This window comes from Azolla caroliniana, unplaced genomic scaffold, assembly GCF_043228905.1.
Source record: "Azolla caroliniana isolate FFs.n. ecotype wild unplaced genomic scaffold, voAzoCaro1.0.p SCAF_7, whole genome shotgun sequence".
Lineage (NCBI taxonomy): Eukaryota > Viridiplantae > Streptophyta > Polypodiopsida > Salviniales > Salviniaceae > Azolla > Azolla caroliniana.
In genome coordinates this window covers 6,498,308-6,511,981 of record NW_028230442.1, presented here as the reverse complement: position 1 = coordinate 6,511,981, position 13,674 = coordinate 6,498,308, and the positions used below count along the sequence as shown (strand labels likewise).

Genomic DNA, 13,674 nt, shown 5'->3' with positions numbered 1-13,674 from the left:
GATCCTAGTGGTCGGGCACTTGTGCAGGCCTTACGGCCGAAAACCGTCTCCGGCAAAGGTAGAAGCCATCTCCACATTGAAGGAAGAATGCAAGTCGGCTACGTAGGGTGCAGAGGTTCTTGGGCGCGTGCGCATTCTACCATATCTGGATTCCGCATTACGCGCATGTCGCGGAGCCGTTCTACGGGTTGCTGAAGAAGGGGCATAAATTCGAGTGGGGCGAGGAGCATGCAGAGTCGGTTCGTAGACTGAAGGAGGCACTAACCGCGGCACCGGCGCTCCGGAAAGCGGTTTACGGCAAGGACGTCCCAATTTACGTTACGGTAGACATGAGCCCAACGGGGATAGGATGGGTGGTCAACCAGGAGGACGAGAGTGAAACGAGGTTCCCCATCCGGTTCGGAGCGAAAGTGTTGAGTGAGCGGCAGCGAGGATGTGCCCAAGTTAAACGCGAACTCTGGGGTATCATTTCGGTAGTTAAGGCTGACAAAGACTACTTAATCGGGATGGAGGTGATAATCGAGACGAACTGCCTACCGATCCTTGGTATGGTTTCCGGATGTGCGACGCCGGACCTGGCGATGCTCAGGTGGATTGCGTACATCAAGTCCCTGATTCTGGAAATACGGCACATTTACGAGAAAGACAACACCATGGCCGACATGCTTTCTAGAGCACGGTACGACAACGAGGACAACATGGTTTTGAAGGACGAAGAAGTCGGCGTGGACTTCTTCGAGTTGGCTTACGTGACAATGAGGGCAAGGAGCACTCTGGCGCCTAACGAGTTTAACGAAGGCGAGTATGACAGGGAGTGGCTCCAGATCGGTAGGTTCTTAAAGACGATGACGCTGGACGCAACATGGACAAAAGACGAAGCTAACCAAATACGGAAGAAGGCATACGGATTCCTCCTACGGGACAGGAACATATGGAGGCACCCGAAGAAGCGAGGCGGCATCCCACTCCGCGTAGTGGCAGGAAAGGAAGAGCGAGTGAAGTTACTAACGGCGTACCACGAGAGTCCCTAGGCCGAACATCGCAGGACATGGGGCATGTTTGAGAAGCTGAAGGAGAAGTACTAGTGGCCGGGGTTGTGCCAGGACATGCACCGATTCGTAACAATGTGCGAGAGGTGTTAGATGCACTCCGCGATCCGACATCGAGACGAGTTGCACCGAACCTACCTGCCGACCGTTCATTTCAAGTGGATGGTAGACTTAGTTATGATGCCGATGGGGGTAGGGCAGATGCGGTACCTGGTGCTTGTGCGGGACGACTTGACAAATTAGGTGGAGGGCCGCGCACTATAGAACAAGACGACCGCGGCCGTGTGCCGGTTCTTGATCGAAGAGGTGGTATGTCGGTATGGGTGCATAGGAAAGATAGTAGCTGACCGGGGTGAGTTGGATGTGCAGGAAGCCGAAGAGTTGTTCGACCAATTAGGGGTTAAACTCTCTCTCACTACGGCGTACAATCCGGAGGCAAACGGGAAGGTAGAGTGCGGGCACGGGCCGAGCGTGAAAGCATTAATACGCGCATGTGAAGGACAAATCGGGAGTTGGTCGTGGCTCCTACCTTACGCCCTATGGGCGGACCGAACTATGCACAGTTCGGTGACCGGGTTCATGTCAGCGGAGTGGACAATTTCTTCCTGGGCCGCGGTGGACTGGAAGGACGAGATGAGCCGGGAGGAGCTGTTGGTAGCGTGGATTCGACAACTCGAGCGAAGACCGGAGGACGTGGAACGGGCTAAGGCGAAGCTGCATGCAGCGAGGGCGAGGAACAAGAGCCGTTTTGAATGAACGCACTGGCTACGGCCGAAGAAGATTGAGCAAGGCAACTGGGTGCTGGTTTACAACAACAACCTCGACAATCAACACAAGGCGACACGAAAGTTTGCGAGGAGGTGGTTCGGGCCGTACACCATAACGAGCGCAAACGACAACGGTACTTACCACCTTGCGGAGCTCGACAGGACGCGGATAGCGATGCCGGTAGCCGAGAAGAGGATCAAGACCTTCAAGAAGCGGCATGAAGACGAGCCGGACCCGGGAAGCGAGGACGACGATGACAACCAGTTCGGAGCAGATGAAGTTTCGGAGAGCAATGGGTGAATGCAAGACGGGTTTCTCCAACATTTCTCCCTCTCTGGCGCATGCCGGTGGATGCGCAGTTTGGTGGGGGTGGATGTCGTGGAGAAAACCCGCCTCAGGTGGAATCAAGGAATTAGGCGTGTGAATCGACGCTTACGCGTGAGCACGCAAACCAACACTTTGTGCATAACTAGGAATAGGCCGGCGTAATGTGAATATCCTAGGTAGAATATATGAATAGGTTAGTAAATCGAAGTGGATCTCTGTCCGAAAGGATAGAGAATAAAGGTGATGTGACTAGGATGCAACGGCCCCTACCCGACGGCCTATAAAAGGAAAGGGGGGAGATTGGGATTTATATCCCGTTTTGGTGAGGACGAGGCGTTGTCGGATTGGGAACCGAGCTCTCTCCCCCTTTATCGTTGTTCACTGCGGGTTTTGGGTCGGTCGCCTCTACTTCGAGGAAAGCCCGAGTGCTTCCGGCAGAGGCTCCACTGTGTGCGTGCGTGGGTGTGTGGTAGCCTGTGTTGGGTCTGTTGCCGGCTTGCCGGTTGTAGTCTTGCAATCGCTGTAATTATTTTTATTACTTGATTCACCTGTTTTCCATCTCTCGGCATTTTCCTGCGTGTTTCCCTTCATTGTCTAGTGACTGCACGTCTCTCTTCATTCTATACACGCGGTCGTGGTTCATTCGGCCGGTAAGCGCTGCTTGCCGGAAGCGGGTATTCATCGGCTCTACTCTCTCTCTCTCTCTCTCTTCGATCTCTTTCGCTTCTCAGTCCAAGGCCCCCGCGGTCCCACCTTAGTTTCCCATGCGTAAGCGAAACAACATGACAACGGTCAAGTGCATCACGGGCTTGTTGAAGTTCTTTTATTGATGCCGAGACGGGTTCGTGGGGAACTTCGTGATTGATGGCGTTGGCTACGTAGGGTTCAACGGCCAAACGGACGTCGATTTCAAAAAGTGGAACTATCATAGGGTGCTCATCCAAGAATGAGTTCATCCCGTCGTCCGCGAGACCATCTAACAAATGGACTCCTTCAGCGTATAATGGGTTGTTGTCAGGAGGAGTCAGGGTCTGTGATTCCGTAAGAATGCGGACTTTAGTTTTCCCGCACCAAAATGAGATCATGTTACGCTACCAGTGTTGCTTGATGTTGGCAGTACCTAGCCATGGATGTCCAAGCAGGAGGGGGTAAGCGTCGGGGGCCTCTAAGCATAAGATTACGGCTGACATAGTAAAAGTGTGTCCCCCCAAGGTAAATTCCAAGTTTCGGATTAAGCCTATCAGGCGTATCGACCTTGTATCCGGCATTCGTAACCAGAATGGGCACGACTCCCATTGAGTGATGCCGATCTTGTTGCATGTCACTTCGCTAATGACATGGACGCCGGACCCACCATCGATAATGCATCCGAGAACTTCGTGACCTCGTAAGATGAGTTGTACGACTGGATTTTGTGAATCCATCAGAGGAGTTCCTCGTGTCGGGGCCGTGAGGTTTACAGATGGATGCAACGGATTCCGATTTGTGAGGGAATGGACCGTCTCTTTGAAGCGAGGTAACAGGTGGAGCAACTTATGCAACGGCATTGAGATTTGGGAGTCCGCGAACGCCTGCCACCCGCGGTCGGTCTCAATGTGATCCATAGAGCTAGGTCGATTCGAGTGTGCGGTCTGTAGTTGGTCGTGTTTCCGTTCACTGGATTCTGCTATGTCGGCTTTCATACTATCTATGGTGGCGTTATTGGCTGCATCTACCCAGTCCTTAGCTTGTTGACGAAAAGAGTCTAGGAAGTCCCACTGCGATTGTTGCGTGGTTTTACTACGTGTGGTCACCTACTGCACGTCGACTGTGATCATGTTTACTGCCAATGCTTTGCCCCTATTGTTGGTGGGGCACTCATTCGCGTAGTGGCCTGGTTGATTGCACTTAAAACAGATGATGGGTGTCGAGGTACTGGGGTTGTCGTGCTCGAAGTGGTTGTGTTCGATTTTGTGGTTGATCTTCCCGTCCCTACGGTGGATATCCCTGTGGAGGGTTGCCCCGAGGGTCGTCGTGCTCGAAGTGGGTTTGTGGTCGATTTTGTGGTTGATCTTCCCGTCCCTACAGTGGATATCCCTGTGGAGGGTTGCCCCGAGCCTCCATTGAGGGGTTGTGCCAATTATTGTCACGTTGATTATCGCGGCGACAATTGTCAAAGTGTCGGCAGTTGCCGAAATTACGGAAACCACGATTATATCGAAAGCCACGATAATTCCGTGGGCCATCGTGGTCGTAATCCCTGCAGGAGTGGTGGTGATCCTAATGATAGTGCTAGTGCTCGTTCATGTGGTGTGGTTGATTGGGGTAGCAACAGGGCTTGGTACAATATTGTTTTTCCTGATTGTAACACGCCGTGTCAAAGGTACCCCCCGTGTTGTATTGTGGCCGGTTTTCTTCCCACGGCCATGTCACCTCTTTGTTCAGTGGGGGTGGTTGCGCCTGATTGGGATGAGGCTCAATTTGGTGACCTGGGCCGTGGTCGTTCAGTTCAGCATGTTATATTTGCACTGCACGATCGTGTGGACCCGTGAATGGCATATGGGGCAGTGTGGTCGTGAAGGACAATCAAGGGCGGAGTGCCCAGATCTGGTGCATACCATGCATTGTAACGCTTGCTGGAACTGTGTTTCCTTAGTCATTGGTAAGGTTGTTTGAAGCGTGCCCATTGCGAATGAATTGCTATGATGTGCCCTATCGAGCGCAAGAACACGGGCAACCACTTGCTCGATGGTTTGTTGTGAAAAATCCGTGAGAGCCAACGTCGTGCATAAAGGCTTACGGAGGCCGGCTAGGAACGTATCCTTTAGATGGTTGGCTAAGACATCCTGTGCCAGTTGGCGGTAGAGATCTTGAAATTGGAGAACAAACTGGGATACGGTTTCGTTGGGTGCTTGTGTGATTGTGTAAAATTGCTGAAGCAATTCCCGTTTGGGAATCTCTCTGTGAAATAATTCCAGAAACTGCGTGCGGACATCCTAGAATGTGGTGAACTCCCCAGGATCGTGCCAGAAAAACCAGTGTTTAGCGGGGCCGTTGAGGGAGAGAGTGAATTCGGCGATTTTGGAGGCGTCGATCTTCGCGTTCATGAGTCGTTGTGTCAAATGGTTGGCTTGCCACGTGTTGAGAAAGGAGCGGATGTGGGCTTCGGCATCTGGGCCATCCGTGTAGCGGACATAGGGGTGATACGACATTGTATCAAGATCTGGGTCGTCCGGAAGGGCTGGGAACGGGTTGCGATCGGTGGAGGTGAGACTTCTGGAGGACTTGGAGGGGTAGCAATATTAGGACCGATATGTCACTGTGAGTCTAGGATTACTGGTGGCGAAGATTGGGTTTCTGGATGGACTGACGGCGAGGCTCGCGATTCCGGGGACGCATGTTGTGTGAGCATGGAATAGGCCGTCTCCTCGGCAGGCTCGGTGCCGCGAGACGGTGGTTGAGAACGACTACTTCTGTTGGGCGTCGTACTGGTGACAGGAATTACCACCACGTGACTTCGTTGTGCTACACAATGTGAACCGGGCGTGCCAAATTGTGTTGCCTTCCTCTCCGGAGGCGACACCTTCGATTCCTAACTAGAATCGGACCAAAGGATTGTGGTACGTGGTGGTCAGATCGCTTTTACGAAAGGGGATGACACCCTACAGATTACGTAAGAGGAACCCTCGGCTATACATACACAATAAGGAGAGATAGGTTACTTAACACTTATTAAAAGCAAACAATGACAAAAGCATACACCCAACAATGTTTAAATTACGAAATGAGTAGTGATTACAGTTACACGGCTATCTGCCAGAATGTATCAGATACACTATAGTAGGACTAATTACATAGTAACCTCTGACTTCTCTCTATATCTCCTCCTATATGTATTTGTTCTTCCTTCGATCTGTTGCTCCTTATATAGATGTTCCTTGGCGCACTCCTTCTCCTTCCACGTTTATGGCTTTGTTTATTTTGGTTGCATCTTATTGCTTTCGGTTGTTTACCTATTGTTACCTAATACCTATTACGTTTCACATATGTCCCACGGATGACTAATCAATTCGACCGAATATCTGAGGTCCAGCTGGGTGATGATCAGATATATGAGGCTTCCGACTATTTGTCGGAACCGTGTCGGGTCGCGTGTCATTCCCGAGTCGGGGCGGAGCCTCACATTCCTATCCAGAGGAGTTGAGACAGACTTGCATGCGGTCATAATGAATTTCAAGAGCATACTTAACACATAGTGGCGTTGATTGATCAGTATGCCTTCCGAGCTGCGGATCACTTCAATCCCGAGGAAGTAATGAAGGTCCCCAAGATCCTTCATGTCAAACGATGTTGCGTGTTCATACTTGACGCGGTCGATTTCGTCCATGTCAGCGCCGATGATGACTAAATCATCAACATAAAGCAAAATGCTTACGGGCATGTTTGGACCTCGCCAGATGAAAAGTGAACTGAGTCTGAAATTGACGTGGAAAACCCCATCTAACGCAGTCGCTGCGTAATTTTCACGTTCCAGGCACGCGGGGCTTGCTTGAGTCCGTAGTGAGACTTCTTCAGTCAGCAAATGGCCGACGTGTTCATTCCGGATTGAAATAAATGGGGCGGGACCATATACATGTTCCTCAAGGTCACCTTGTAGGAACGCATTTTTCACATCCGTTTGATGTAGATGCCACCCCTTCACCACTGCCACCGCACACAAGACATGGACGGTCATCATCTTTGTGACTGGCGTGAACGTCTCATCGTAGTCGATGTCGTGTTGTTGCGCGTAGCCTTTTGCCACTAACCGGGCCTTGTACCGGTTGACGAAGCCATCGGTGTTGTATTTGACCTTGTATACCCGTCGACAACTGATTGGCTTCACTCTTGTCGGTACATCCACCAAGTCCCACGTCTCATTCTCCATGAGCGCTGCATCTCTTCCCCCATGTCCTTGTGCTAGTTTGGATCCTTAGCCGCTTCAACGTAGATCTCCGGCTCACGCACGGTTGCCACCTTCACCATGTATGCATAATGATGCACCATATACTCGTTATATCTATATTGAACTACGGGGTGCTTTTGGCGCGTGGATCGGCACAGTTTCTGCTTTGCTGATTTCTTGTCCCTCTTGGCCGACTCATTGTTCTCTTTTGAAGATCCTCCTTTGTTCTTTCCAAAATCAGATTTGCTCCGATCCGATTCATCTCTATCGGTGTCATATTCCGACATCTTCTTCTTCCCTTTCTCTGTGCGCGTGAACCATCTCCTTGGCTCCTTGCGCGGGGAGAGCACGGTTGAGTCTTTGCTACTCGTCGGCTCGTCATCTGGTTGATTGCTCCAGCTCAACCAATCTGGATTTGGTCCACTGATCCGGAGGGAAGTCGGAGTATCCGATCGTTCAGTTTGTCGCCTCATGCGTAGCAATTGACTCAATTTCAAGTGATGCGAGGTACCAAGATGTTGATTCGTCGAAGTCGACATCACGACTAACTTGGACTTTCTTTGAATGGGGGTTGTAGCACTTATACCCCTTTTGTTCGTCAAAGTAGCCAACCAGCATGCACTTCTCGGATTTTGCATCAGTTTCCTTCGCTTTTCATTCGGCACATGCACATACGGAATGATGCCGAATACCCGAAGGTGCGCCAAATTCGGCTTCCGCTCAAAATATAGTTCGTGCGGCGACACCTTCGTCCTTGAGGCAGATATCTGATTCTATATGTACACAGATGTTCGAATTTCTTCGGCCCAATAAATCTGGGGCATGCTCCTCTCCTTCAGCATTGCCTTCGCCGCTTCTACCAATGTCTGATTCTGACGTTCGGCCATGTCGTTCTGCTCCGGCACGTATCTAGAGAAGAACTCTCCGCGAATTCCCTTGGTCTGCAGATAACTAGTGAACTTGCCAGAAAAGTACTCTTTCCCGCCATCCGATCTCAGACACTTAATCTTACTTTTGGTTTCTCGCTCTACATGATTCTTTAGGTCCCGGAAGCAAGAGAAGACTTTGCCCTTCTTCTCGATCAGATAGATCCAAGTGTGTCGACTGAAATCGTCGATGAAGGAGAAGAAATACCGACTCATGCTCACATTTTGCGTCGGTCCCCACTCATCCGAATGAATAAGATCGAGCCGATGCCGGCTCTGATTGTTCTCGTTGGGGAACAGAAGCATGTGCTACTTCCCATGTTGGCAAGCTTCACATATTTAGCCTTTCCGACCACTGAACTTCGGTTGTCCGTAAACTACGTGTTTCGACTACAATTCCTAAAGCTTCCGTAAGTTGATATGGTCGATCCACTTATGCTATAGGTCAATGTCCGATTTGAACTTTTGCCCTTTTGCGAACATAGCAGTGCTAACATCATTAGTTTCGAGGATGGACATTCTTCCATCCCGGCGCCCTTGCGCGATGATCCAGCCTTCCTCCTTGATGAAGCATCCATGGTGAGTGAACTGGACCTTCATACTTTGATCTATGATCTAAATGACTAGCTCTGTCAACATAACTCTAGTAGCCATGCCCGCGCAGGTATTAGTGCATCTTGTACGGCCAGGATGCATAATTGGATCTGTCGAGCTTCTCCATCGGGAGCGAGCTAGCCATTCCTCGGTCCATTCTCTCCTTTCTGTTCTTTATCGGGTGTTAGGGTTTGTCTGTGAGCGTCACTCGTCGGCAGCAGAGGATTCTCAACCCTCACACTATGATACCATGTAAAAGATATTGTGCCCTACAAGTCCTACATAACACTTTTTATACAAGTCCTTAAAAGGACTGACAGAAGTAATGATAAGTACTTCAATGCTCATACGAGCAATTGACACTAACTCCAAGGAATCTGCCTACATACTAGGCCAAGATTGTAGACCTTTAACGGCCTACCGGTTACCATCCGATCCGGCTTCTCAGTTCCGGATACTGATCTAGCTCCGGTTTATTCAGTTCCGGATCTGGTTGAGGTTGTCCACTCAACACATTCTTCCTCCATTTCCTTGATGGTGTCCACCTTTGCCATGGATGACTTTCATCCATATCCCCGCATGTGTCCCACCATGACAATCTCCGATTGATCAAATTCCAACTTCTCGCCTAAGAAGGTTAGGCATGCCTCCCCCTATCTTTGCAGGTCTTTCTCACAATCGGTGATATGACCTGCCATGAAGCGATTGAACCCATCCTCATCCAAAGTCTCATCTTTATCTGCTTCCAACCACCCTTTTCCTTGGATATCATTGAGGAATGATGTGGTGATGTTTGGGATGCAATCTCTTAAAAACTTGTTCATTGCATTCCCATGTGGGCAACAGAGTTTGTGTTGCCTTTTGACAGGGTACACATCCGTACTAGGGCGATAGGGGTTCACATCATCGTGATCACCCTATTTTCCATAACTAGTTGGAAATGGTCGTACTCTAAGTACAAATCTATGATTGAAAAGATGGGCCTTTCTATGAAGGCGTTGACGAACTCATCGACACTTGATCGGACTCCTCCATTGTGATTGCCACTTTGTTGACAAGTTGCAAGTCTCAAATGAAGCCTAGACTTTCATTCTTCTGAGGCACTGTGAACCATTGCTTCGAGTATCATGCATTGGAAGGTTCAAAGATTTGGTATGTCGATTTTTCTCGAGTATCTCATACAACATTCGGATGTGAGTTCTTGGCACTAGGATTGACTTGATATTCCATGGTAAATGCGCACCCTATCTTGTTTGGCAAGAATGTGAAAGCTCTTCCATGGCTTTCAATCATCCTTCTAAACCTTGACTCCTCATCGGGCAATAGGAAGTCACCCCCACCAATATAGAGCTTCCCTCTCGTTTCGTTAGTGAACTGGTGCCTATGCCTCGTAGGTTCCTTAAGCTAGGATCAATAGCCACTCCCTTTATCCGTTGCCAATTGTTGTTTGGCAAGGGGGAAACTATTGGGTTCACCTTCTTGTCCATGGTGTTGTACTTTGTGCGTACTCCGATTGTCTTTTGTTCTTCAATTATCTACCCAAGCTCTTCAATGATGGTGACTCTCAATGTTCAGGAATTTTACTAACATGTGTTGCAATTGAGAGTGCACATTATGATTGTGAGAGAGTGTATAGGTAGTGAATCACATTGACAATGTGTGTAAAGAAAACTCAAATGTCGTTGAATACAATCATTGTTTTAGAGTCTAATATGTCAACTCCCAAATTTGTTCAAGGAAAACTAAATATAGTTTATGAGTTTTCTCACCTATGCAATAATGATGCCCCATCTCTTATCGAAAAGAATGTGAGCTAAGTGGTGTTGAAACAATGATGCACACTGTGGATGAAAAGGATGGTCTCTAACACTTGCAATGATAACCGTTTGCATGGCTTGCACGAGAAAAAGTTCATGAAAAAAGACTTGCAATCTCTCAAAGTAGAAGCATGAACATTTGTAGCATGGCTAAAAAACTTTATAAAGAAGCGCTCTTTTATTTAAATATTTTTGAGTGGAGTCTAAGATTCTATCACTCCATATTTCCAGCAATGGGAGGTCAAATATGACCAATAAGGGCAAAACTGAATCATGTTTTTCGTATGTGTAGAATTGAGTAGTGATTCTTGATAATAAAAAACTAGAAGGTAGATCATCCAATCTAATCGAGCGTAAGGGATAGATTCTATTGTTGTACCTATGAGACCAAAAATAAATCCTGTTTCTTCGTATGTGTAGAATTGAGTAGTGACTCTTGATAATAAAAACTAGAAGGTAGATCTTCCAATCTAATCAAGATTAAAGAGATAGATTCTATTGTCACCCTATAGGTCAAATATGACCTATGAGACCAAAAATGAGCTGTGCTTCTTACTATGTGTAGAATCTGAGTAGTCACTATTGATCTAGACCTAGAAAGTAGATATTCCATTCTAGTCAGGTATCTTTGATGATTCCGTTCCCAAAAAATATTTTGCCAAAATCTAGAGTTACCATTACAATTGGAAAAAAAAAATTAGATTCATAGATCACATATATATCACATTTTAAATGTTGAAGGGAATTTAAAAGTATTTATATGTAAAGCATTAAGGCAGAATGTACTCTTTCAAAATCGGAAGGATCTATTGAGCTAATGTCGGCAGAATTTGTACAGGTACAAAGTATTTGCTTACAATGAAACACTTTCAGTCGTTTGTACATACTTAACGTGAATACGGTCATTTCTTATTAGAACCATGCCATATCACTGCGAATCTGCTTGAGAACCTCTAATTTGATGTAAAATGTAATTATGTACATAAAATGTGAACCTTACATATGTCCAAACGTATTCTCTCCACTATAGGTGGCATAAAGAAATCCATCTTCATCTTTATGTTCCTCATAAATGCTAGACATTACTGCAGCTGCATTTGAGATGAACAAAAGGTAAGAAGACGACAACAATCAGCACTCAGGTCAAAAGAGAAAATCACCAAAATACCACAATATACATAATAGCCCAAAAGCTTGAGATATTACCACAATTAACCTCTGAAGTACAGAATTTATTGGTAAATATGCATGTAAACTTGGAAGTATTTGGGTGTTTTATCCTTCTTAACAATACAATATGGGCAGACAATTTCACAGTAAATTGGGAGAATGATAAGTTTAAATGAATTTACCAGTTGGAGGTAGAACGTTATCAACAAAAATAAAGATAGCTTTCTCGGCATTCAATTTGATCCTCTTCCGTATTACATATACAAATTGGCCAACAGTCAAATCTGCAGGAACCAGATACCTAGAAAGCCAAAAATGCTGAGTCAGATTACAATTTCATGCCAACAGAAATCATATGAAAGTGAAAAAACACAAAATGCATTTCCTGAAGGAATAAACAAATAAACCAATTGCATGAAAGAAAAAAAAGACCATACTTCTTTTTATCAATGTCTGGAATATCACTTCTTTCAGCTTTCTCAACAATGACCTTCAAAAAAAGCAAGGAAATCAGGAAGTTTGTTATCATACCAGAAGCTCAACATAACATTAAGAATACACAATGAGAAGTTCTAAACCAAGGAGTTCAAATCATCATATTATCTTTTTGAAGAGAGAAGCCAGATTCTTAGGAATCGAGTACAATCATTGATAATCTTTCACATAGTGTTAGTAGATGATGAAACGGTGGAAGATACTTACAGGGATGCGATCAGAATATTTCTCTCGAATTCTCGCTGCTTCTGTCTTCCTCTTCTCTGTTAATACCAAAAAAGCCATATTTGAATCAAATACTGGAAACAATTTGCCCGGTGAGGGACAGAAATAAGGCAGCAAGTTCTTATTACCTAGGTCGTGCTCCTCTTTGAATGAAAGCTTCACCATTTCACTGTCAAATTACATGACAAATATATACAACAATCACACGTGTTTGGTGTTAAGGATTTATGAAGGAAGAATACATTGTATGCTCCTCTTTGAATGAAACCTTCACCATTTCACTGTCCAATTACATGACAAATATATACAACAATCACACGTGATCGATTTAAAGGATTTATGAAGGAAGAATAAATTGTGCGGAGAAGAGAAATCCTGCGAAGGAGTAGTGCTAACGGATGAGAGAAAAAAAAAAAAAACTTCGGAGACACGAGCAGAAGACGCGAGGAAAAGAGAAGGCGTGCAAAGGAAGGCAGGAAAAAACGAATTGAAAGCAGAAAGAGAAGAAGAAGCAAAAAAGAAGGAATGGAAAAAGAAATTGAAGTGGAAGAAGAGACGAACTAACCTGCGGCTGCGAGTCGGCGAGAGGAAATTAGGGTTTCGGGCAACTGAGCAGGTGATCGATGGTGACGACGAGGATGGAAGGGAGAAGAATGACAAACACTTCACACCGACTGATTTTGGAGAACAAAAAAGAAGATGTACGTACGTACGTATGTATGTACATAGGTACGTATATATATATGGTGATCACTGGTATGTATATGTATGTATGTGTGTGTGTATCATGTATAGTGGTGTCTAAATACCACCAAAAATTGAAGAGGGCAAGTGAGCGAATCACGGAGAGGAACAATGCAGGTCGCTCAGCCGAGGGCACATGCGATTTGCACCGTCCGATGTGGGGAAAAAATATCATCACTTATTGGGGAGCCCGACTAGGAGCCCCGCTGTCTGACAACCTTTGTAACTAGGAGCCCGACTCTGTCAAAGGGAGCCCCGCTGCCTGACAACCTCTATCACCAGGAGCCCGACTCTATCAAAAGGAGCCCCACTCATTATTAATGAGCACTAATTATAAAAACCTTGAATCACTCATTTTGAACCTATTTTGAAAAGAGAGTTTTAGAGTATTTGGAGGGAAGAATCAGATAGGAGCACCACTTTCCACCAAAATCAGAGAGGCACAACACTTTCCGCCAGAATCCGAGAGGAGCACCACTTTCCGCCAGCGAGCACTTCCCAACCACCTACATTCGATCTGCAAAATGAAGGCAATAATAGGTATGTATTTTCATGGTTACTTTTATGTTTTACATCGTTTAGGGTTTCTTTTCATTTACATTTCATCACATGGTTCCATATTCTAACATGGTGAG

General features: G+C 46.5%; 1 protein-coding gene across 2 annotated transcripts; it reads right to left on the bottom strand.

Moving 5' to 3' along the window:
- Positions 1-11,188: 11,188 nt before the first annotated feature.
- On the bottom strand, positions 11,189-12,985 carry LOC147861719 (autophagy-related protein 8C-like). Of its 2 annotated transcripts, none has more exons than XM_087322981.1 (6): positions 12,861-12,985; positions 12,424-12,576; positions 12,278-12,333; positions 12,013-12,065; positions 11,758-11,876; positions 11,189-11,496 (listed from the first exon to the last, which is right to left on the bottom strand). In XM_087322981.1, exons 2-6 carry the CDS (start codon positions 12,458-12,460, stop codon positions 11,402-11,404), a joined length of 360 nt encoding a protein of 119 aa, XP_087179107.1. In that variant the 5' UTR covers positions 12,461-12,576; positions 12,861-12,985; the 3' UTR covers positions 11,189-11,401. The 2 variants fall into 2 exon arrangements, with proteins under 2 accessions (XP_087179107.1, XP_087179108.1); XM_087322982.1 differs by having other exon boundaries at positions 12,424-12,464; positions 12,861-12,979.
- Positions 12,986-13,674: the final 689 nt, after the last annotated feature.

Coding starts and splice junctions, on each gene's coding strand:
- LOC147861719 (XM_087322981.1), bottom strand. CDS start 12,460: ATGGTGAAGCTTTCATTCAAAGAGGAGCACGACCTAG. Junction 12,334..12,423: donor CAAAGAGGAGCACGACCTAG/GTAATAAGAACT, acceptor TGGTATTAACAG/AGAAGAGGAAGACAGAAGCA. Junction 12,066..12,277: donor AATATTCTGATCGCATCCCT/GTAAGTATCTTC, acceptor CTTTTTTTGAAG/GTCATTGTTGAGAAAGCTGA.